Source organism: Saccopteryx bilineata, chromosome 1, assembly GCF_036850765.1.
Source record: "Saccopteryx bilineata isolate mSacBil1 chromosome 1, mSacBil1_pri_phased_curated, whole genome shotgun sequence".
NCBI lineage: Eukaryota > Metazoa > Chordata > Mammalia > Chiroptera > Emballonuridae > Saccopteryx > Saccopteryx bilineata.
This window is the reverse complement of record NC_089490.1, coordinates 12,267,656-12,292,663: the sequence shown is the minus strand read 5'-3', so window position 1 is coordinate 12,292,663 and position 25,008 is coordinate 12,267,656. Positions and strand designations below refer to the sequence as shown.

The window sequence follows — 25,008 nt, the reverse complement described above, 5'->3', positions numbered from 1 at the left end:
AAAACAGCTGATGTTGGAGCCCGGGCCTCAAGCAGCCAGGATCGGAAGGGCCGGCAGCAAGCAGCCGGCGGCTCTGGGGTCTGCGCGGCCCCACGCAGGGTCCCTGCACCCCGGGTGAGGGCATGCAGGCGGGCGGGGGGAGGGTGAGGTCTGCCTGGGCCCTGGCTGGGGCTGGGCGAGCGGCAGAGGTGGCTGGCTGCAGGATGCCAACCTCAGTCTGGCTGCCCGGCCCGGCTTGTGGGCAGAGCCAGCAGAAGGATGACAGGACCCGAGGCCCGGACTCGGGGCTGGTGGGCAGGGAGGCTGAGTGGCGCCCTCTGTGCTTGTTCCTGGTGTCTCCCTGCCCCGGTGCTCAGAGGGCCTTTCCGTCTCTCTGAGCCACAGTTGCGTCACGTGTAATACAAGGGCGCCAGCCTCGCCTCCCTCCCAGCAGTCACCTGTGGTGTTTGCTGAGGGCCCCGCATTCTAAGCACTTTGTGCGTGAACTCACTAATGCAGTCCTTTCTGCTGTTGCTATGACGACTTTAGAAGGGGAGGGAACTGAGGTCAGAGAGGTCTCTCACCTGCCTAAGGTCACACAGGATGGCAAAGCTGGTCACACAGCCCCAGGCAGGCTAGCGGCAGAAAGTGCTGGAAGTTTCCATGCGTGCAGTGCCAGTGTTGGGGGAGGGGAGGGAACAGGAGTTGCTTTCAAACGCTAAAGCTCACAACAGGAGGGCTGGGGTTTCTGTCAGGCTTGCCCTGGGGCATCCGTGGTGATGGCCAGGGACATCCAGCCACTTGGCTCGGGGTGTTGCAGGCCAGGTGCAGCTCAGAGTAGGGGTCTCAGTCCTGGCTGTCCTGAGAAGCCTCTGACAGAGCACTGGCCTCCAGGGTCCTGAGCCCTGAGTGAGCTCTGAGACGCCAGGCAGGCGGCCGCCTCCCAGCCCCCCTCTCTTCTTCTGGACAGCCTGGGACACAGACTGGCCGCCCGCAGGGGTCCTCAGATTGTTCTGGTCTGGGGCCAGCGGTCCAGAGCCTGAGCGGTGGACGTCCTGGGCCATCCATGAGGCGGCCCATGTCACCGAACCTGGCTGTGTTTGTGTGTGTGGCTGCAGGGTTAGGCTCAGTGACCCGAGACCAGAGTCAGGCTCTAAACACACGTGCGTAGTGTGCAGACACAATGCACATCCACGCCTGCACACATACATACACACGCACCCGGGCCTTTGCACTGGCTGTTCCCTCTGCATGAAATGGCCTCCCTCAAATTCCCACATGGCTTCCTCCTTTGTCTCTTTGGGGTCTTGCCCTTGGGGACACCTATGAGAGGGGCTTTCCCGGGCCCTGTCTCCCACGGCCCCTGCTCCTCCCCTTCCTTCTGTCCCTTCCTGGACATCCTCATCCCCATCGAAAGCTCTGTGTCAGCTTTCCGTTGACGCCTCTGTCCGGACCGGGAGCCCCACGGGGCGGTGGTCACCGTCCGAACCTAGTCCTCAGCGTCACAGCCGGCAGCTGCAGGCTCGGTGACTGTGGTAGGGGGAAGAAATGAAGGCATGCTGTGTACGTGTGTGCTCAGGACACACGCGTCAGCACGTGCTGGTGCGTGCGCACACACACAGATGCACTTGGCACTCATCTTCATTGTTGCTCGAGCCCAGAAGCAGCTTTTGTCTTTCTGCACGTGGCATGAGCCTCCTTGTCACTCCAGAAACGAGAGAGAGAGAGAGAGAGAGAGAGAGAGAGGGGTTTATTCATCCACACTCCCCCCTTCAGTCTCTCGGCCCTTCTGTAAGCGGGGCTTCACGGGGTACCAGCTGTGGACACAGTGTGTGTCCCTCAGAGGCGTCCCACCTGTCCCCTCCCCAGGGCATCCCCACAATGCAGTGGGTGTCACTAGTTTTAGGGGTGGGGTGAATCCAGTTCCCCTCCTCTGCTCCCCACACACCCCACAAGGCCCTTCCCAGCACAATGGGTGCCTCAGAGCGCCTGTTGGATTGGCAGGTGGACCAGGCATCCAACGCCCGAGACGGTGTGCCTGGTGCCTTGGAGCAGCCTGACCCTGCTGTGGGAGGTCTGAGCAAACTCTCTGGAGGGCAAGGGCAAAGGGAGGGCTGCCTGGAGGAGGCAACACTTGAGCTGGGCTTTGCCTCCCAGGGAAGATTTGGATGCAGGGAGATGAAGTCATAGGCTCTGTGGACAGAGAGGAAAGAGAAAAAGACAGACAGGTGACCTAGAGGACGCGTGTGGTTGGCCAGGTGTGCTGGAATCGGGGTTCTTGCTGACTCTCACCCTCCGAGGACGTGCCGGGAAATGCCGCGGCCCCAGCACCGGGAACAGTGCCTGCACGCAGCAGGTTCTCAGAGCGGTGGGCGACGGCAGGAGGGAGGCCGAGAGGGAGGCAGAGAGATGGAGGAGCTGGCAGCGGGGTGGGCGCGCTGTCTCTCTCCCCTCTTACACTGCAGTTGTCTGAGGAGAATGTTAATTGAGAGTCCTCCCCACTCCTGTGCTCCAGCTGGGCTGTGGAGATGGCATGAGGGGACACCGGCCCAGGTTGTCACAGTCACCCTGCCTGGAGTGTCCCCTGGTTGCCCCCTGGTTCTCTCCTACCTCATTCCAGGCTGGGGGGTGGAGCGCCTAGGAGAGGCAGAGGTCAGCATGGAGGAGGAGGACAGAGAGAGCCAGGGTGGCAGGGAGGCACGGGGAGAAGCCTGGGGTAGACACACTCAGAGAGGGGGCAAGAGGAGAGGGCAGCCCAGGGGGAGGGCAGGGGCGTCATGGCTCACAAAGGGGCCTACTGCCCGCCAGGCTTCCCCAAGCCCTTCATGGCCACCCGCGAGTGGCCTTCACAACCTTGCGAGAAAGGGATGGTTCTGATTCCCGTTCTGCAGCTGAGGCCCAGAGAGGTGAAGTGACTTGCCCAAGGCGTCCCAGCTGGTGGTGGCTGAGCTGTTGAGCTCTCAAATCTCTGCTTGAAGCCACCCCCTCCGCCCCCAGGAAACTCAGGAGGGCCCGGAGCTGAGGAAAGGCGGGCAGAGGGGATGTGTAAGAAGGTGCTGGGGGACCCCTGGACCCTCGCCAGCCATCTCGGGGCTGGGTCCCTGTTCAAGGGTGCCAGGGATTGATGGAGACAGGGCAGGGCCCAGGCAGTCCTGCAGGCTGGGGAATGGGGGTGAGAGGGGTGTGGGCTGGGCCTGGGCCTGAGACGGCTGGCAGGCGGGCAGGGCTCACCGGGGAGGCTCTGGGTCCTGGACAGCCACCTGGACAGCCGTCAGTCCCTCTGCTGTCCCTGCCAGGCTGAGCGCCTGCCTGGGGGGTGGGGGGAAGGGGAGGTGGAGGCGGCTTGGAAGGAGGAAGGAGGGACGAGTGGGACGCCACCTCTCCATCCAGTTCTGCCACCAGCCCCCACGCCTCCGCTGTGCCAGGGCCCCTTTGCCTACGAGCTGTGCTGGGGGAAAACATCGGAAGCGAGAGCCGACCTTTTCATTAGGAACGGAAGTGGAGCTCTGGGTAGTGTGATTAGGCCCGGGAGAGAGGTAAGCTGGAGAGCTGGGGAACAAACCGTCTGGTCTCCGCCAGGCGTGCAGGCGGCTGCGCGGGGCGCCCGGGCGGCGGTCTCTACTACCTTCTCCAGCGCAAGCTCAGGGGCTGCTGCTCAGAGGGCTGAGTCGGAGGCGCCATTGATTTTGTTCTGTTTTGTTCCTGGCAAACTTAAAAGCATGGCCACTTCAGGCACGTACAGAAAGACAGTGCAAATAGGGCACCAAGCGCGTGCCCTGCGCGTATCACTCCGGGTACCACTCCGCGAACCACTCCGCGTCATCCGCTCTTGGACCTCTTTTGAAGGACGTCCCAGGCCTCATCGAATCACTTTGTCCCTAAATATTTCAGTGCGTATCTCTAAAACAATGGGTCTCAGCGGGGGACAGTTTTGCCTCCCCACGCCCCACCTGGGGGGGTGATATTTGGCAACATCTAGAGACATTTTTGACTGTTACAACAGGGGGAGGGTGTGCTCTGGCCTTCAGTGGGTAAGGGATGAGAATGTCACTAAGCCTCCTACAACACATGGGACAGCCCCCGACAAAGAACCGTCCCCCCAAAGAACTAATAGTGCTGAGGCTAAGACGCCCCTATCCTGGGACACAGGGACTCTCAAAAACCAACCAACCAACTACAACTATAACATCATTACAGAAATAGCAGTACATTTAAAATTCACCATCAAATAGCGAATCCCTGGCCAGGCAGCTCCGTTGGTTAGTGTGAGCCCTGATACTCTGAGGTTCTGGCTCCCATCCCCGGTCGGGGCACATACAAGAATCAACCAATGAGTGTGTAAATGAGTGGAACAACAAATTGATGTTTTTCTCTCCCCCTTTCTCTCTCTCTCTCTCTCTCTCCCTTTCTAAAAATCAATTAAAAACCCAGCCAATCAGAGCCTGTGTTTTAGAGGGTGCTGTTTTCATGCTAAGGGTGCTCCCAAGCAGAGAGAGACCCCGCTGGCACAGGGGGCACACATGCTCACCAAGATGCAGATGTGGCCTGTGTTCCGAACAGGAGCTGTGTTGGCATGGTTCTGGGTCCGTGCAAAAGGCACAAAGGGGCAAAAAGGGGAGAAGGTGCGAGGTCCGTCTCCAAGCCTGTCCCCAGGCTCCCGGTCCCCTCCCGCCTCCGCAGGGACAGTCTGACCGTTCCGTGTCAGAGCTGTGTGTGTTCACAGCTGAGGCTGCTGCTGTTTCGCCCTGTGTCTCCCGGAGCAGAGCAGAGCAGAGCAGCGTGCAGGGCCGCGTGGACAGCTGCCTCACTCCTCTCTGCAACTACATAGTATTTCTTGTATGGCCCTAGCTTTTTGCACCAGGGTTGTTTCCAAAATGTTGCGATTACAGAGGTGCTAGAGACGCAGAACATACCATTTTACAAAGACCGCAAAACGCCAATTGGCCAATTGTCATCCGTTGCCCCCCACCTTCGGCCTTCCAGGGACTCGGTCGTTCCCATGAGGGAGCTCAGTGAGGGGCCTGAGGGGGCCTGCCTGGGGGGGAGGGGTCACAGAGGCTGAGCCGGGCCAGGCCCTTTCTGTAAGAAGTGTCTTCAGTGGACTGTCCTCGAGGGTGGGTCACGATAGGCGTAGGCTAGGTGGGCAACCACTGTCCAGGGGGCGACCCCAATCCTCTTGTCCCCAGAACGTTCCCCCACCCTCAGTTGCCACAGGGACCGAACTCTGGCCACAAGTTATTTTGGGGGGCCAGAATTGACTCTTAGCGATTCTTTAGGAGGATAAATCTCAGAAGTGACATCAGCCCAGATCAGTGTGTCCACCCCACCACCCCGGACAGCTGTGGGCAGGGCAGAGGGCTGCAGGACGGGTACGTGTTTGGTGTGCACAGAAGTGGGCATGGAGAACGCGGGGCACTGAGCATCCCTGGAGAGCCCAGGGCAGTAGGAGGACCCGTGGGGAGTCCTGTGGGAGGTGCTGGGGACGTGAGAGCAGGCTGAAGAGGAAGGGGAGGCACAGGAGCGGCTCCACGGCTCCTTCCACGTTCTTCTGGAGGGGGGGCGCGATGTCAACCACAGGGCAGCTTAAGGGCTCCACATGTCACCTCCGCCTGGGGGTGGGCAGGTGGAGGCTGTGGGCCAGGAAATGCCCATGGCTGGGGGAGGGGGGGTGGGAACTGGGGACAGCAGGGCTGGAGTCTGCTGCGGGGAGGCTGGGGGACCATCGGGCCCCTGCCTCTCTGGGCCCTGGGTCCCCGGCTGCGAGCAGAGGGATGTCCCTGAGGCCCCGCCCACTCCGTCTTCCTGGGAGTCCATCCACGGGAAGGTAGGGTGGTGGTGCTGGGCTCTGTCTCCTTGGAGCTGGGCAGGAAGAAGGAGCCGGAGCCCAGAGGAAGTTGTGGGGACGGAGTCGGTTGGGTGGTGACCTGGGGCTACCTGCGGGAAGGGGATGGACAGACAGAACCCGGGAGCCCCTTTTACCACCCTCCCCCCACCGCTTCCCCAGGCCACACCATCTCACCCACTCGGGGATTTTCCCTGGCTGGCGTCTTCTAGCTCTTTATGTAAACCGAGGCAGCCAGAAGTCCCTGGGGTGGGCATGCGTGTGCTTGTGTGCATGCATGTGACATTGCCGACGACTGTGCGGTGTGTACGTGTGTGTTGTTGGGGGACCAGCGGCCACAGGACCCAGGTGAGGTTAGCTGGGGGATTTTCTGGAAGAGGGCTGGATGCCAACATGCCAGTCACTCCTCAGCCCGATGCCAGCCTCACTCCTGCGGGAGCGGGGAAGGCCACGGGGTGGTAGGGTCAGGATCTGGGGGCGCTGACTGGACGTGGGAGGCATCGGGACCCTGGGCTGGAGCCGGGGAAAGGCTGGCCAATCACTGCCCACCTTCCCTGGGCCTCAGTTTCCTCCACATCACAGGCTCCCTCCCAGGATTTCCACATCACAGGCTCCCTCCCAGGGTTAGAGGAGGCTGGCCATGCCCGGAGGAAGGGGCAGTTCCGAGGCCGCGGGACAGGAGGGAGGCGGGAGTGTAGGGGCGCGGTGCTGGCTGGGCGGTGTGGGGGTGCCCACCGCCCCCATGAGTGGCCCCCTCTCCCCTGCAGATTCCCCAGATCAGCTACGCGTCCACAGCCCCTGACCTGAGCGACAACAGCCGCTATGACTTCTTCTCCCGCGTGGTGCCCTCGGACACGTACCAGGCCCAGGCCATGGTGGACATCGTCCGCGCCCTCAGGTGGAACTACGTGTCCACGCTGGCCTCGGAGGGCAGCTACGGTGAGAGTGGCGTGGAGGCCTTCATCCAGAAGTCCCGAGAGGACGGTGAGTCGGGCCTGCCTGCAGGGTCACGCTTGGGGACGAGGGCTTGTCACAGCACGATGGCCGAGCGCCGCCCGGGAACGGTTTGCTGGGTCCTGCCGTGGGCTCTGCCTGCCCTGGCCACGCCCCTGATGGGCCTCGGTCTCTCCTCTGAGCACTGGGGGCTGGGGGCTCTGCTGGGCGGCCGGGTGATGACTTCTAGGGGGGAGGGGTGGGTGGGAATGACATGACCCGGCAGGTGGAGGGACTGCGGGCATTCCTGGTGCGGGAGCTGGTAGAACAGCCACCGTTCTCAGGCCGGGAGGAGGGGAAGGGTGTGGCGATGGCCTTGTTTGAGGAGGTCTGGGGGGGGGCAGCTGGCAGGTTCAGAGTCCCTAAGATTGAGCAGTCTGGTGCAGTGAGGGGGAGGGCAATGGGAATCCCATCTCCCTGCTGGCCTGGGCTTCAGTGAAGTGGGTGCCCCGTGGGTAGGATTTGGGGACTGCGGGACAGTGATGCGCCCTCATCGAGGTCCCCACCCCCACCCCCCGCTTCCACAGGCTTCCTTTTCCTGGTTAAGCTCCTTGCTTGCCCGTATTGCTTCCAAAACCCCAGTAAAAAGCTCTGGGCATTGGCAAGCGATGAGAGGCTAACATAATAGGGTTGAGCACCTTGGCTGGCCCGTGGCCTGGGCCTCCGAGTGGGTTTGTTCCAGTGGCCCGGCTGAGGGCGGGCAGCCCACTCGGGGCTGCAGGGGTGGCTCCCGCGTAGCAGACAGATTCCTGGGTTGGGGGCTCCACCTGGGGTCGGGTGAGACCCGCCTAGAGGGACGGCTGATTGAGGACAGTGGGGCTGAGGGGTGGCGCCTGTCGCCGACAGGGCGTGGGGGTGAAGTGGGGGGTCCTTCCTGCTCCAGGCAGACCTCCCCTCCCTGTAGAGCGGGCCCCACTCCTCCCTCTCCCGTCCTCTCCCAAGGCCCCGTCTCTAACAGCTCTTGTGACACCCTCGACCTTGGGGGGGATGGCGGCTGTATATTTATACCCATGAAACCCGGGACTCTAATTGCTTCTTCTAAGGACCACAGTGTCCAGAGGCTGACGCCGGTAACAGCCTGCGGGCGTAACCCCGCTATAAATCTCGGATAAGCCCTTTTAATTGTACAGGCAAAGCCACTTGGGTGTCCGCCACCTGGTGGAGAGGGCGCCCGCGGAAGTGGAGCCGCGTCGGCGGGCCACGCCCCCTCCAGCCGGCGGCCAGGGGGGCGGAGGGAAGCGGGGCTGGACCGAGCCCACGGCCTCCTCCAGCCACACAGGTGGCAGCTCCCCGCTGCGACCCCCGGGGGGCCGTGGTAGAGCCGGTGCTGCAGCCCCTTCCTCCGGCTGTCCGCGTCTCCTCTGTTCAGATCCTGGGCTGGCCCGTGCTCCCTGCTCTGCGGGTTCCCCTCCTCCTCAGTGGCTTGAATCTTTCCCCCAAACAAGGCCACTGCCTTTCTGTTTAAGGCACAACGTCTGCAGGATTTGGGGACAGAGGTGCCTGATGGGGGCGGGGGCCAAAGGTTCAGTATCTCAGTGTTCCATGGGGTTCAGTCCCTGCTGAGCAGCCACCCCCCAGTACTTCATAGCCCTTCCGATGTGCCCAGCCGTGCTGAGCACCTGTCTTATCCTTGTCCTGGAGAGGCCACGTGCTAACTGGCTCCAGGGTGCACAGCACGTTATGGGTGGCGGAGGGATTTGAACTCTGGCACTCTAGCTCTAGGACTAGAGGCCTTAACTGCTTGTGGATCCCTGTCACTCCACCGTCTCCTTTCCCATGACGTTAACTGAGACCCCTGTGGACCAGCCCTGTTCAGTGTGCGTGCACACACGCACACGCACGCACACGCACACTCACACGCACACTATGAAAAGCAGGGGAGGCATGAGAAATGGGTGAGGTCTGGGCATTGCGTTTTATCCGATGGGAAGATTCTTGTTTCAGTTTTCCACAATCATAATCAGGCATCCGGGTAGTTAGAGGATACAATGTCTACTGAAGATTTGTGAGGACATCTGGGAAAGTTAAAGGCACTAGCTACTCTACCAGAGCCTCCAGCTCTGGGGCACGCCTGCCCTGGCACAGCTGCCCCTCACAGTGCCGCTGCCGCCTCTGCCCCCCCCCCCCCCGCCGTCCCATTGCCCCCCACCCGGCTGGCTGCACCTCCCGCGTCCCCGGGTCTCTAACCCCGCCAGCTGCATGAGTCTGACTTGGAGGACCGTCTCCAGGTGAGTGAGAAGGAAGGCAGAGAGAGGCACCATGCTCCAGCCGGCCAAATTGAAATAGAATCGAGCGGCCAGTAGAAAGAGGCCGCGGCACCTTGTAGCCTAATCCCTGTGAAAGATTAGAGGTGTCTGTGGCCCTATATCGTATTGATTTGTCCTCTGAAGTATAAATCATCAGCGAGTTGCCGAGAGGAGCGCCAGGGCCCCAGGCAGAGTGGGGGGGGTGGGGGGGTGGCGCCCGCCAGGCGGAGGATGCCCGCCCGTCAGAGCTGCTGCAGCGGGGAGAGCTCGGCTGGTGAATAACCCTGGGCGCCTGCTGTGCGTGCCAGGCTCAGGGGTCCTGTGTGTGTGTGTGGGGGGAGCAGGGTTATACCCATTTTGTTGATGAGGAAACTGAGGCCGGAGAGAGTGGGGCAGTCTCCCACAGCTGGGACGTGGCGGAGAGCTGGGATGTCTAGGTGGGGGGCTCCTGGGGGGCACCCAGCATTGCCTGGGGCATTGGCATAGGACTTAAAGAGTTTGGTTCTGGTCCTCTCTGGTGAGCAATGCCAGCGCCCTGGGCACTCCCAAGGTGGGAACAAGATGGCAGGACTGGGGAGGGGGGCAAGACCCTCGCACAGGGGAAGGTTGCAAAGCCTCCTCTCCCTGTGATGTCCCTGAAATACCCCCCCGCCATGTTCTGGAGATGAGCCAGTCTGTTGCTGGTCTGACCTCCAGCTCCGCCACCCAGGGCTGAGCCTCAGACCTGTGTTGAGATGGCCCCGGTCAGTGCAGTGGCGTCAGCATGGGCACAGGCGGCCCCTGGCAGGGCCGGCAGCCTGAAGCCCAGGATTGGGGTGCCTCCTCATCCCGGTGGCTATGGTGACATCACTGGACGCAGCTTCTCTGGCTGTAAAGGGTACATTGGCCTCCGGAAGGCCCCGAGGGTCTAGGGGAAGAGCTTGGCTGGCTGGAAAGACCTGTGGCAGCCCCGCTGGGCACTCATGTTTCTGGGAGACCAGAGAGGAGAGGTTTGCCCTGGGGCACTCCCAGCATCCTGAAACCCCTAAGGGTGAACACTTAGAGTGCCCACTACTGTTTCTGCTGTCTCCCCCTCACCTCTTTGACCTTATCTTCTCCTGTTCTCCTACATCTTTCTGCTCCAGCCACAATAGCCTCCTCTACCACTCCAGGCACCAGTCTGCCTCAGGGCCTTTGTACTGGCTGTTCCCTCTGCCTGGTAAGCTGTTTCCCGGATATCCGTGTAGCCAAAACCTCAGTGAATTCAGGTGTCTTCAGGTGTCTCTTCTTCAGAGGGGCCTCTCTGACCACATGTCATATAGCCCAGTCCTTTGCCTGTTTTGTTCTCCGCTGCACCCCCAGCCTCTAGCACAGTCCTGACTGGCATATAGTAGTTGCTCAGTAAGTGTTTGTGGAATGGCTGATTGACCACCAAACCCAGCCCCCAGCCACTCACTTCCTTAGCCCTCCCTCCCACCCCCCACCCCCACCTGCAGGGTTGCTATCCCAGCCTACAGAAGGGCAGACTAAGGCTGGCAGTGCCCAGGTATCTGAGGTTAGGTCAGGCTGCCCTGACACCTCACCCTCCTTCCCCATGGAGCCCCCCGTTGTCCTCAAGTTCCTACTGGACTCACTGGGGACGGAACTCCTTTCTGGGGGGCAGAGGCGGGGCTGTAAGGACTCAGGGGCTTGTATGCAGCTGCGGCAGGCTGAGATGCTGGGCTGGCTTCCTCTCGTTTTCCACTACAGTGCCTGCCCTTCCACAGAGTCTCCCAGCTGGCCCGGGCTTCACGGGTCTGTTTCACACCGGCCGGGCTCCCGGTAAGAGGGGTACCCTGCCCTGCAAAGCAGTAGGTGTTGAGTGAAAGAATGTCTGTTGCAGTGAAGAGAGACGCCCCGGAGAGTCCCTCAGGGCCTGGGGCAGGGGTGCGTGGACCAGTACGGAGGAAGGAGAGGGCTGGCCAAGGTGGGGGAACCGCGTGAGCAAGAGTCTGGGGGTCGGAGGGCACAGGGCAGACGGGACCTGGTGAAGGGCCTGGCCTGGGTCCTGGTGGCCACAGGACGGGGACCAATGCAAAACGGAGCTAAGCAGAATTCCTGTCGGGCCAAGCCTGTGCTGTAAAATCACTTGGCACCTGGGTTGTGCCCGCTTGCCCGGGAGATCATGTGGGCACACACCATGCCCACCTGCCACGTCCGACCTGCTCGGGGCCTCGCGGTCCTCTTGGCTCATCACGGCTGTGCCAAAGCCTCCCCTCCCTGCAGGCTTCCCTAACCTGCCCGCTCACTTGGGTGGGGGGCGACCTTCCCCGGGCACACCACCTGGGAGCTCAGGGCCAGTGAACTCCCCTTCTGTCCTTTGCACTTGACCCAGAGATCCCTGAGGCTGGGGAGGGACTGGCCCTCATGGCTTTGTGGCCCTCACGGCTCTGTGGCCCTCACCATCCCTCACACACAGAAGGGCCTCAGTTGATGTTTGTAGAATAAACGAACAATGGAACGGATGACCCACCCTGTGCCCTTGGGCCTGTCACTGCCCTTCGGTGGCTTCCTGTTCTCCTGTGTAACAGGTGCAGGTGTGCCAGCTCACCCCCCAGGGTCCGGCTCTGACCCCAGACAGGCTGTGTCCTCAGGGTCCGCAGCCCCGGACTCCGGGTGGTCTTGTGAGCCAAGGCTTGCCGGGGCTTGTTCCCAGGATGCCGGCTCCGTCTGAAAACACACCTCGGATGTGCACCGGAAACGACTTCCTTAGATGCTTCTCTCAGAGGGCTGCTGGGCAGTGAGCCACGCCTCCAGGCCGGACGGAGGGGATGTCAGATGGTGGCACTTCAGGGCCTGGCCTTGCTTTCAGGGCCGACTGAGGCCAGCCGCCCAGGGACAGAGCCCGGAGCGCGCAGCCTTCTGGCCCCCAGTCAGAGGAATCGGGGCTGACATTCGTTGTGGGGACAGGGGAACTTGGAAGTGGGGAGGGGTCCTGCCGCTGCTCTGGTGTTTATCAGCGTGGGATGTCTTGTGGCATCTTCTCAGGGAGAGCCCTCTGGACTGTCCCCTCCAGTTGCCGTGTGGACCCACAGCCCAGGGTCCCGGCACCCGAGGCCCAGCATGGCCCTGCCTGCCGACCGTGCTTTCTCCAAAGGGTGCGGGAGGGCGGGGCCGCCCCGCTGCCAGCCCCCACTGTTCAGCTCGGCAACCCGGCCGTCTGAAAGGGAGACCCATCATCTCTTCGGTTTCCCCGTGTGCTGCCTGTCACTCTCCCGTGGGTGGAAATGAAGTTGGACCCGGCACGGCAGCCCCTCCCCCCTGCCGAGCCACGGGGCCCATCACGCGCTGGCCGAGCCTCCCGGCGGCCGGCGGGAGGAGATTGGCAAGGTGCTGGCATCAATGTGACTGCTCGGTAATTGTCAGGTCAATCTGCGCCCCGCCAGGAAGATGCGCCCCGGCCCGCCTGGGCCGCCTCGGGGATTTCACCTGTCTGCTCCGATTTCTCTGCCGCTCTGGCCTGTGGCCGGGCGCTGACGCCTCTCCATGTTGTGAATCCCCTGGGCTGGGTGTCAGCAGGTCACTCCTCTCTCCGGCTCTGATATGCTCGCCGCAGCCAATCACAACCGGAACACGCTCCCGTTGGCATCCTCCTCAGCGTGGGGAGGAGTGACGGGGGCGGGGGGGTGTTCAGAGAAGTGGGGAGAGAAGATGTTAGAGGCCAAGCCGAGCCCGTGGGCTCTGGGCTTTCATCCTTTTCCTGCTGGACAGGAAGGAAGCAGCCATTGCTCTCACCGGCCTCCTTTGTGGCACACAGTTGAAGATAGCTTTGGGCCTTAAGAAAACTTCCCTTTGCTGGCTGCAGCCTCTCGGTGCTTTGGCCGTCTGTGTCCCATCCTTTTTCTGGGTGACGCGGTAGAGTGGAGTGGTTACGAGCCCGAGTGCTGGCTCTGCCGCCTCCAGCAGTCACTCAAGGTCTCTGGACCTCAGTGCTCGCCTGGGGAAGTGCGGTCATCACCAGACCTCCCGTCCAGGCGGCTGCGCGCTGAGTTAACACGTGTAGCCGCGCCAGGAGCTGAGACGCCAAGGGTGTGGGCTTCCTCACTGCTGCCCGGAGGGCAGGGAGCCGGAGGGCCCTGGGCTGGGAGGCCTGGCCCAGCGCTCGTCCTGGCTCTGACTGTGGGTGTGGCTGTGTGAGCCTGGGTCGGTCACTTCCCCTCTCTGAGCCTCAGTTTCATGTAAAGGGGATGTGTCAGGGGGCCTCTGAGCTGTCCCCCATGATGTGGGTCTTCACATCCTTCACCCACTTCTCCTGGCTTTTCTATCTGCCGCGTGGGGGTCCGGGTACCTCGGGGTTGGCCCTGGGCTTTCGGTGTGTCTGTTGTTCCCAGGCCCAGACCTGAGGCCACACACAGTGTGGCCACACCCACAGCAACCTGTTTCTCCAGCTCCTTCAGCCTCTTTGGTTTCTGGACCTCTGTCTGATCCCTTTGACTCATAAATCTCTAAACGTGTTTGAGCCCCATTTTCTTCAGGTTCATTTTCCTCCCTCCCCCCGGTTTCTTCCTGCCCCCACCCCTTCACCAGAGCCTCTTCACTGCAAGCCCATGGGTCTGGCCTCCTGGTCCTGTGGACGGGGTGGGGGTGGGGGTCCCTCCAGTTTCTTTCCCTCTGTTCCAGAGTGGGGGGTGGGCCCTTGGCCTCTTCCTGCTCACTCCCCCGCCCCCCAGGAAGCCCTCTCCGCCTGTTTGTTGGTCACTGGACTTGAGCCTGTTTTTCTCTCTGAGGCAGGGTCCCCAGTAACCCCAGGTCCCCCACGCTGAGCTCTTTGGAGATGTGGCTAGAGCCAGCTGCGCCCCTCTCCCGCTCTGACGCTCTGGAAGGCCCCCCACCCCGCGCGCGAGCGCACTGCCTTCCTCCCTTCCCACCGGCGGTTTCCTGCTGCCGGCCAGGACAGGACGTGGCTGTCCACTCTCCTGGGTGGGGTCCCGTCTCAGCCCCGGTGTGACCTTAGGCCAGTTGCGTCCCCTTCCTGAACCTCCAGTTCTTCACCTGCAGGCCCAGGACGGGGGGGGGGGCTGTGTGTAGTCGCCAGTGGGCTCACGCAGGGGGGGGCACACAGAGGGGCAGCACCCATCGCCTTCCCCTTGGTGTTCTCCGTGCCCACCCGGCTGGCCCCTGCCCCCAGGGCCCTGGAGCCCCGGGCCTGTAAAGACCGCTGAACCTTCTTTTGTTTTAACATACACATTTCTAGGGAACGTCTCACTAACTGTCCTCCCAGAAGCTGCCGGGGCCCTGGCCCCACCGTGGCCCCTGAGCAGCTACCCTGGGAATTGTCCCCACTTTACAGGGTGGAGCGGCCTTGTCCTGGGCTACCTGAGGGCTTGTCGGGGGCAGAGCTGGGGGTCTGCGCCCTCCAGAACTGCCCGGCTTTTCCTGGGCAGGGAAGCGCGGTGGTAGTCAGATGGACCGCCCTGGGCGCCCCCGCCCCCGCAGAGCGCCAGGGAGGGAAGAGGCGGAGAGGCTCCTGTGATGGGGAGTGCGTGCGTGCGTGCGTGCGTGCGTGTGTGACGGGAGTCACCGGCCATCTGTGGCCTTGTGTGAGTCCCTGACCGTCCTGTCTAAAAGCAAGCATAATGGGCCCGGGAGGTGGGGGAGGAACACGCCCCCTGGTGGTCACTCCTTCAGTGCCGGCTCTCCTCACCTCTTGGGGTTTTCAGGGACCCAAGGATGGAGTCCAGACTGGCCCCACAGGGCTGTGCTGGCGAGGAGGGCTGTGAGCGGGCCTTCCTCCGGCTCTCCAGCCCCTCCCTCCCTCGGCTCGGCACAGTAATTCGTCCATTTGATGAATAAATAGTTATCAGTACCTACTGTGTGCCGGGCACTGAATCATGACCCTGAGAATACAGATTTCAGTAAGCAAATAAGTTATATAATATAATTCTGCATAGGAGCTGCAGGGCGTTGCCCTAAAGAAGAAGAATGCAGCATAGGTAGTCGTGGTGGGGGGTGGGGGTGGGCAGGTGGCCAAGGAAGGCCTTTCTGCAGAGGGGACACAGTGTGTGTGTGTGAGCCGTGTGCAGATCTGTGGGGAGACCTCCCCAGGCAGCGGAACCGGCAAGTGCAAAGGCCCTGAGGTGGGGGCCTGCCTGGCATTGGGGAGTAGCCGTGAGGCAGGAGCAGAGGGAGGGCAGACCCCACGGGCCTCTGGGCCATCGTGCAGACTTTGTTTTTGTTTTTTTGCCCTAAATGAGATGGGAGTTGTTGGAGCGCTGTCAGCCAGGAGGGACATGAATGGATGTGGGTTTAACAGATTCCGCTGGCAGCTGGCACCACGGAGAGCAGCCCCTCACCCAGCAGGCCCAGAGACACGGAGAGCAGCCCCCCACCCAGCAAGCCCAGAGACACGGAGAGCAGCTCCCCACCCAGCAAGCCCAGAGACACTCAGGGAAGCTCAGGCCAGCTCTGGTCCCTGCCAAACAGCCCCCTCTCCAGTTCTCGGCCAGTCAGTGGACGCCGAGCAGAGAGCCTCCTCTGTGAAGTGCAGATCCCTTCCTCTCGATTTTGTTATCAATATATATATATTTTAGCCAAATATGTTTATTTCCAGGCACTGCTGCAAATCCTTCCGGGGACGAGGCGGGCAGGTCTGAATGTGGTTTTACGGCTGGGCTGGGAGAGATTTGGAAGCAGTTGTCTCCAAAAATCTCTGCATCTGGCTGAACCGTGGCAGGGTGGGGTGGGGGAGGGGGAGCTTCCCCAGGAGGAGCGGAGGGAGGGGGGCCCGGAAGGCTGGTGGGTCCGTCCCAGGGGAGTGGGAGGGGGCCCTAGATGCGTGACCAGGCTTGGTTCTTCATGCCTCCTCCTTCTGAGGGTGAGGAGGGCAGCTTTCCTGAGAGGGCAGCAGACCCACTCAAGGGCGCAAGGGACCCGTGACAGAGTGCCGCCTCCAGGCCTGCCTCTGACTTCCTGTGTGTCTTCGGACAGCTGCTCTTCCTCTTTGGTTCTCGGTTTCTCTATCCAAAGTGAGCATAACTGTGGTCCCTACTGTGCTGGTTGTTTTAAGAATGACAGAAACAACCCTGGCTGGTTGGCTCAGTGGTAGAGCATCAGCCCAGCATGTGGAAGTCCCGGGTTTGATTCCTGGCCAGGGCACACAGGAGAAGCGCCCATCTGCTTCTCCACCCTTCCCCCTCTCCTTCCTCTCTCTCTCTTCCCCACCCACAGCCAAGGCTCCATTGGAGCAAAGTTGGCCCGGGCGCTGAGGATGGCTCCATGGCCTCCACTTTGGGCGCTAGAATGGCTCCGGCTACAACAGAGCGACGCCCCAGATGGGCAGAGCATCTCCCCCTGGTCAGAAACGAGCTCTGAATTCTGGGCAGCCCCTCCCACCCCTGGGGCATGCCTGGTGGATCCCAGGGTGGGAGGGGGAGAAAAGTGGAGGGGAGGGAGGAGGTGGGCTGGGGAAAGGGGAGCTGAAGGTGGCCAGGGCTGGGCTCTGGCCGAGGGGCTCGGTTTTCTCATCTGTACATTGGACGTCATACCTAAGACTGGGCTGCGGGGAAGGCCTCATGAGAGAACACGTGGAAAATCATTCAGCTGAGGAGTGCTGCATGCAAATGAGGGAGCACGGAATAACGAGGGAGCAGGGTGTGTGTGTGTGAAAATGAGAGAGAGAGGGAGAGGGAGGGAGGGAGGGAGGGAGGGAAGATAGCACGGGGCAAAGGGAGTGCAGGGGCAGACAGGAAGAGGAGGGTGGAGGGACAGGTGCTGGAGCCGGGCATGGAGACCTTCTGGACAAGAGGCCAGCTCTTTTTTTTGTGTGTGTGGCAGAGACAGGGAGAGTCAGAGAGAGGGACAGACAGAACGGAAGGGAGAGATGAGAAACATCAATTCTTTGTTGCAGTTCCTTAGTTCATTGATTGCTTTCTCATATGTGCCTTGACCTGGGGGCTACAGCTGACCGAATGACCCCTTGCTCAAGCCAGCGACCTTGCGCTCAAACTGGTGACCTCGGGGTCTTGAACCTGGGTCCTCCACATCCCAGTCCGATGCTCTATCCACTGCGCCACCGCCTGGTCAGGCAAGAGGCCAGCTCTTAATTAATTAATTAGCCCATTGATGGATTCGTTTGCTCATTCACTCACTCATTCATTTTTCTCATTCTTTAGCATCTAGTCTCTCCTTCTCAGATGGGTGTCAGCTCCACGTAGGCAGGATCCCTGTCTTTCCCACCCACGGCTGTCCCCACAGTGCCCAGGACAGTGTGCCTGGCACTGGGAGGCGGCTTAGCGAGTTGTCACTCAATGGACAGCTGCCCCATGCCTGGGGGCAGGCCGGGCAGTGGCCATCTCCCCCGAGCGCAGAGGCTGTTGGGCACAGTGGCCTGGAGCCCGGTCACTGCCGTGCGTCACGCTGAGGGCGGTGATTAGGACACGGGGCTTGTTACGGGCACCCGGGGTGCAGGAAGGCTCCTGGGTCTCCTACGACAACTTCCTGGGGGAAGGGCCGGAGCTGAGTCCTCCAGCACGGACAGGGGCTGACTGACTTGGAGGAGTTTGAGAAGGGGAATTGGGCATCAAGGCAGAGGGGACCACCTGAGCAAAGGCCGGAGATGGGGACAGCCCGGGGTGTGTGGGAACACGCAGGTGCCATTGGAGGTGGGAACCATGGGCCGCGAGATGGGGACAGCCCGGGGTGTGTGGGAACACGCAGGTGCCGTTGGAGGTGGGAACCATGGGCCGCGAGATGGGGACAGCCCGGGGTGTGTGGGAACATGCAGGTGCCGTTGGTGGGGACAGCCCGGGGTGTGTGGGAACACGCAGGTGCCATTGGAGGTGGGAACCATGGGCCGCGAGATGGGGACAGCCCGGGGTGTGTGGGAACACGCAGGTGCCACTGGAGGTGGGGAACCGTGGGCCGTGAGGCTGCAGGGCCTCAGGATCGGGCTGAGGAGCCTGGACTCTGCCAGGAGGGAGGTGAGAGCCACTGGAGGTGGAGGGAGGCGAGTGACAGGTGGGAACGGAGGTTCGGTGGAGGGGGGCGGGGGCGGGTGGAGGTTTGTGCAAAGGCGTAGGCTCCGGTCTGGTAAGACGGTGTGGATGGGGGCGGGTGGGCACAGTGGGTGAGGTCCTGAGGGGTCAGGCTGGAGAGCAGTCCGGTGGCTCGTGTGTGTGAGCGGCCGCTGCTGGCCTGCCTTGGGCCCTGGTGGGGCTCCTCTCCAGGCCCTGGTTGAGATCATAAACAAGCTCTGAATTCTGGGCAGCCCCTCCCACCCCTGGGGGCATCGAAATGTCAGTATAAGTGTCCGCCTGACGTGGGTCCCTAAGGACATGGAGTGCCCGGATTCCCAGGGTGTCCCTTGTACTGCAACGCGGGACAGTTGCACACTGGGAAAAGCCGTCCCACCCCCATGCTCATTGAGAGAAACCAGCCGTGGGCAGCAAACCCTCCCCCCAGCTCTGGTGTGCAGGACAAGGGTCAGCTGAGCACCCCTCCCCCAGACCCCCAGCTCCTGGGTGCCCTCCCGAGCCCGCTCCAGGCTGCAGCAGGGATTCGGACCCAGAGTCCCCTTGTCCTCGCTCCCTGGTCCCTGTGTCCTCACTCCCATTGTCCTTGCTCCCTGGTCCCTGTGTCTTCACTCCCACGTCTGGCCAAGCAGGTCCCCAGGCCCTGAGGCCCCAAGCTCTTCCCCAGCGGTGTGGGCAGAGCTTGGGGCGGTGCTTCTCTGGCCTCAGCCCCCCGGACCTGTGTCCGTCAGCTTTGACTCACCTGCATCTCGGGATAGCCGCTTGTGGCCCGCTGGGTCCGGCCGGTGGCGGCTGCGGTCCTCACAGCGAGGCCTCCGTCCTCACCACTGCCCTCCATTGAGTGCAATTAATGGGGCACACTCACAGCCCGGTTTTGGTCCTCCCTCCCAGGTGTGGCCAGCAGCCCCGTTTCTGGCTGAGGACGCTGAGGCCTGGTGGGGGAGGGGTGGCCCAGGGTACGCCCAGGTCTGGGGCCGGCCCGGGCTCCTGGGCTCCGCATGTCCTGCCATTCTGGTTCTGCCGTTGGTCGAAGGGGTCGCCTTGGAGGAGCCAGTTCTTGGCCACGCCTCCCCCTGCACTGGCCCAGAGAGGGTGTGGTGGTGGTGGTGGGGGTGTCCAGTAGGACTTCATTACACCATGCCTGCTCGTGGCAGATTGGGGGGCTGAGCCCGCCGCGGGCAGAGACATGCTCGGCCTGCCTGGGTAATTACATCTCAACATTTCATTCTGCTTGTCAGTTTCCACTTCCTGGGGATGGGGGCTCCTAAATATTTCATCCTGGCCTGCAGCTGCCTGTTCCTCTCTGGCTGGACTGCAGGCCTGCTGCTGGCCCTTAACCCCCACACACTCCCCCCACCACTACCCGCCCAGCGGGGCCTCAGTTCCCGCTCTAGGCTGGAGCAGGCAGCGGTCACCTCCTCCGCGTCCCTGCCGTGTCTCTGCCGCCAGCCCAGTGCCGGCTCCTCTTCCCTAGGGGTCTGGGGTGAAGAGGCCAGGCAAACACCACTGCTGGAAATTAGGCTCCATTCAACCAACATTGGCCTTGTGCCTCGCTTTGCTGAGTACCTGGGAGTTAGAAATGAGAGAGACAGTCTCCCCGAAAGGGGCTTATGAGTGGGTGGAGGAGACTGACAGTACTGTTATCGTAATAGCAAATACATATTAAATACTTATGTGCCAGGCACTGTGCTAAGTCCCTTAAGTGTCTTAACTTACTTCACATTCTATTATTATTATTATTATTATTATTATTATTATTTTAATTAAATGAGACCCAGGGGAGGCAGAGAGACAGACTTCTGCATGCACCCTGACCAGGATCCACCTGGCAAGCCCTCTATGAGACGATGCTCTGCCCGTCTGGAGCATTGCTCTGTTGCTCAGAAACTGAGCTATTTTTAGCACCTCAGGCACAGGCCACTGAACCATCTTCAGCCCTAGAGCCAACTCTCTAGAATCAATCGAGCCATGGCTATGGGAGGGGGAGAGAGAGAGAGAGGAAGTGAGGGGGGGAGAAGCAGATGGTTGCTTCTCCTGTGTGCCCTGAATGGGAATCAAACCCGGGGTGTCCACACATCCGGCTGATGCTCTACCGCTGAACCAACTGTCCAGGGCCCACATTCTATTATGGTGGGACAAGGCCTAGAGAGGTTAAGTAACTTGTCCGAAGTCACACAGCTAGGAAGTGCAGAGCAGGGATAGGAACCCAGGCAACCCGACTCCGGCCCTCAGGCCCGGAAGCATGAGAATGACAAGAACTGACCGCAGCGCAGGTGAGGCCAGCACAGACCGGCAGGGAGGGCGTGGGGAGAGAGCCCGAGTGGGCAGCGACGGGTTCCGACCAGGGGACGGACCTGGGGTGATGGGAGGTGGCAGGGGAGAAGGAGGGCCCCTGGGTGAGACTGGGCAGGTGGAGAAGCCAGAGGATGTTTCCGGGAGAGGGACCAGCAAACGCTTGAGGGTGAGACAGTCCCAGGCGAGGCGGGGAGAGTGGCTGCCTCTGCTGTGGCAGGGTGTGGAGTTGTGAGGCTGGGGAGTGGGCAGGAAGCCGCTGTGGCCCCGTCACCCCCTGCCCCAGGCGTGCCACTGCAGCTGGGGACAGCCAGAGAGGAGGGCTGGGATGAGGTTCCCAAGCGGCTCCTAAGCAGAGGACTCTGAGTGAACCCTCAGCAGGCCTGGGTCAGACTCCCTCCCTCCTCTGGACCAAACCTGAGAAATGGTTTTCTCTCACTGTCACCACCAAGAGTGGGGGAAGGTGGGGCCTGGGAGGGGGGCTGGGACGGGGTCTCAGGGGCTGGAGCAGGGGGGCCCTTGGGGTGAGGGCAGGCCAGGGGCCTGGGAGGGGGGCTGGGGCAGGGGTCTCAGGGGCTGGAGCAGGGGGGCCCTTGGGGTGAGGGCAGGCCAGGGGCCTGGGAGGGGGGCTGGGACGGGGTCTCAGGGGCCCTCCAGGGGGGCCCTTGGGGTGAGGGCAGGCCAGGGGCCTGGGAGGGAGGCTGGGACAGGGGTCTCAGGGGCCCTCCAGGGGGACCCTTGGGGTGAGGGCAGGCCAGGGGCCTGGGAGGGGGGCTGGGGCAGGGGTCTCAGGGGCTGGAGCAGGGGGGCCCTTGGGGTGAGGGCAGGCCAGGGGCCTGGGAGGGGGGCTGGGACAGGGGCCTCAGGGGCTGGAGCAGGGGGGCCCTTGGGGTGAGGGCAGGCCAGGGGCCTGGGAGGGAGGCTGGGACAGGGGTCTCAGGGGCCCTCCAGGGGGACCCTTGGGGTGAGGGCAGGCCAGGGGCCTGGGAGGGGGGCTGGGACGGGGTCTCAGGGGCTGGAGCAGGGGGGCCCTTGGGGTGAGGGCAGGCCAGGAGCCCCACCATCTCTGTGCTGTGCCCCCCCCCACTGCGGTCCCCTCCTGCCATCACCTGCCGCCAAGCACCTTCACTTTCTCTCCTATTTTTTTCCCCTTCTTTCTTGCTTCAAAGGTGTTTTGCCCAAATGGGTTTGTGTTAAGATATTAGGTCGATCACTCAGCAGATTTCCCTCTGCTCAGAGCTGAGCACCATGAATAATGCAACTCAGAACAAGGCGGCCGCTGCCCAGCAGCCTCAGCGGGGTGGGGGCGGGGGACAGCCGCCGCGCTCGGAGGCACAGAGCCCCACAGCTGCTCTGACTGGTCCCCCAAAGCCCTCACTGTCCCCGACATACCCCGTGCCGGGGGGGGGGGCGGGCCTGTCCACAGCTGATCACTTTAATTCTCACCACCTCACACGTCTGGCAGGTGGGGGTAATGCCTCCCATTTTGCAGATGCACAGACAGAGGGTCACAGAGGTTGAGTGATGCGGTTTTTACTACAAAGCAAGCAGGTGACGGAGATGGGGCATGGGTCCTGCCTGTTCCCCAGGCTCAGCCTCCTGTGTCAGACCAGGACAGCTCTCTGATACCGGTGCCCCCTGCACCCCGAGACCCAGCCCGTTTCTGTGCAGGGGCAGGGCTGGGCAGGAGCGGAGGGTCCGGTGGGCCCAGGGAGAGGGTTTCAGAGGAGAGACAGGGCCAGCGAGGCTGCTTGGCCAGTCGCTGTCGGCGGACAGGTGCTATGTGTCTCCGTCTGGTCCCTAGCCCGCTCCACGGTGGTGCTCCCTGGCCAGGCCAGGCTGCTGCTGTGCCAGGAGCAAAGGGGAGGTATTTGTGGTGCCAGGTGTGTCCCGGGAGGTGTGGGCACACGGCTTGTGAGCCAGCGTGCCCAGGTCTGTGGCTGTGTGCCGGGCATGGCGGGGAGGCCGGGTATGATGAGTGAGGTTGTGTGAAGCTCTGTGGTTTCTGTGTGAGCGTGTGTGGCTGAGGGACTGTGGGGGCTGTGTCAGCGCCTGAGTCTGGCTGGGGGGGCGGGCTGCAGGAGGGCCCGGGTGTGTGTGTGGGCTGGCGTGGGGCGTGGGCCTCCGTGTGAGCGCTTGTGACTGAGATTGAGGTTGACGTGGTATTTGGTACGTGACTGTGATTTGTAACGGAGTGTGTGTGTCTGTGTGTTTGGGGGGGGGCGGAACGGCGTGCTGGGATTGTTCAGGAAAGAAAGGATGTGAATGACCCCTGGACCTCCAAGTTATGGGCCGGGGTTCTGCCAGAACCCTGTCCCTGGCGACAGCTCTGGTTTAGCCTGGTGCTGCTTGTCCCCGGCACAATACGGACCTCACCAACCCTGGGTCCTGACGCGGCCTGGGTGACGAGGTCTCCATCCTTCCAGCTCCTGCCCTCCTGCCTAGGCAGCCCCTGCCCCACCAGGCCTCGCCCACCCCCCAAAGGTGCCGGCTCGAGGAGGCAGGCCCAGCCCGTCACAAACACCATCCTCTTTTGAGCCTGACTCCAACTTCGTGTGATGAAGTTGAAGTTCTTTCTCATTCTGCGGATGAAAAACCTGATGTTCAGAGAGGCTTAATAACTTGTCTAAAGTCACACAGCCAGGAAGTGGTGGGGCCACCGTCCTCTGCCTTGGGCTGGAGGGCTGGGAAGCTGTACGCAGGTATGATAGTCGTGCTCTGCACAGCCCTTTGGTGGAGTGCATTAGGGAGACACCCCCAGGTGGGAGACCAGGGTGACAGTCTCCCCTCCGGGGCACTGCCGGCACTTTGTCCATGGGCTTTGCTGTGTCCGGCACTGGACCCCGGGGCCACGCCAGCTGGTGCAGCTGTCCGCCTGTGTATTTTCTCATAGTGAGGGATTTGCATCTAGATGGAGAAGTAGATTCCCAAGAGCAGGCGGGACCGAGAGGGGTGTCCAGGTAGGTGTCCGTGACGCCCAGCCCACGCGTGTGCACAGAGCTCACGGGCGGGCCCTGCCAGGCCAGACACCATGGGCAGATTCTTTGTAGCTGAGAGCCTGGCACGAAGTAGGTGCCAAGTGCAAAGTGGGTGCCCGGTGTGTGTGTGTGCGTGAGTATAGACGTCTGGGCACTCAGCAGGACCAGGTGTGTGTGTGTGCGTGAGTATAGACGTCTGGGCACTCAGCGGGACCAGGTGTGTGTGTGTGCGTGAGTATAGACGTCTGGGCACTCAGCGGGACCAGGTGTGTGTGTGTGCGTGAGTATAAACGTCTGGGCACTCAGCAGGACCAGGTGTGTGTGTGTGCGTGAGTATAGACGTCTGGGCACTCAGCGGGACCAGGTGTGTGTGTGTGCGTGAGTATAGACGTCTGGGCACTCAGCGGGACCAGGTGGTGCCACAGAGGGAAGGTCACAGTGGCAGGGGGGGGGGTCAGGGAGGCTCCCAGAGGAGGTGGGAGGGCTGGAGCAGGTGCAGGTGCCTGCAACGGATTCCTGCCGACACCCCGCTTGCATCATGCTCCTGCTCGCAGCTCCTGCCACCCCACCTCCTGTCCCTGCCAGTGGCACTCCGAGGCTCGTTCGTCCGGGAAGCCGGCGCAGCGTGGGTGCTGGGTTCCGCCAGGACCCAAGCGGAGAGACAGATGCCAAGGAGATAACCGGGGCCCGGCGAGGGCGGGGCTGCACGGAGGCGCCAAAGGGTCCCTGACCAGCCCCGGGACCCTCTGGCTGAGGAAGCAAGGCTGCTGGGCACAGACGGGGTAGGGTGGTGAATTCCTGTGGGGACTCGGTGAGGTCGGGTGTTGCAGGCCTGAGTCTCGCGGGCACGCGCGCGCGCACACACACACACAGCCACTGAGGCAGGGAGCTGTGTGTCAGGTAGATCATGCTTTAGACAGAGGCTGGAGAGGAGCCCGGTTGGAGGGGAGTGGGGGGCAGGGACAGGAGCAGAAGGCCACCCCCCTCGTCTCTGTGGAGCCCCGCCCCCTAGCATCTGGCTCCGCCCCCTCACTGTCCAGCACGGTCCTGCTCACCCAGCGGTAGCCTCAGGTCAGGGCCTGGGCCCTTTCCCGGCCTCTAACACCCCTCTGGCCCGAGCTCTGCTGCCCAGAACCTGCCACAGAGCTCCGTGTATTCAGGTAAAGGCTCCCAGTCGAAAACAAAAGTCTCACCTTATGAGTCATCAGCCCCTCTAGGTAGCTCCCTTTGCTGAGTGCAAATCTGGGGAGGAGGTTTTGGAGTGGGAGGAAGGAGGGAAGGGCCGTGCGAGCACGTGTGTTGGTGTGAGCGTGCATGTGGGTGCACATGTGTGTGTGTGTGCATTCACATGTGTGTGTGTGCGTGTGCATGACGCCATCAGTCCAGAGTGACTCCCCTCTCCTCCTGCCCCCCACTCCTCTGCCCCTCTGCTGGAAGCTGGGGGGAACCCCTTTGGGTTGTGTAACTCCCCCTTTTCTCCCCATATTCCAATTTGCTGCCTTCACATTTTGCTGTAATGTAGATTTTTCCACTTGACTTCCTAGAATTTGTCTTTTCATTGTTTTTCTCCCCTTTTTACATTTAAGAGGATGCTTGCTCAGACTGTGAGAGGACAGGCCCAGCAGTGCCCGCCTGCACACGCTCTGGGGGAGGATGTTTCCTCTCCCGCCTGGAGCCCAGGGCCTGGGGGG

General features: G+C 62.0%; 1 protein-coding gene across 2 annotated transcripts in view; it reads left to right on the top strand.

Annotated features, from left to right (window-relative positions):
• Positions 1-25,008, top strand: part of GRM4 (glutamate metabotropic receptor 4) — a 115,878-nt gene that overhangs the window by 41,290 nt on the left and 49,580 nt on the right. The window contains exon 2 of one of the 2 annotated variants that reach the window (XM_066279627.1): positions 6,589-6,805. In XM_066279627.1, the coding sequence (XP_066135724.1) occupies positions 6,589-6,805 (217 nt within the window). Of the gene's footprint in view, positions 1-6,588; positions 6,806-17,773; positions 17,997-25,008 lie in introns of those variants that run through there. The other variant, XM_066279718.1, reaches the window with a different exon arrangement.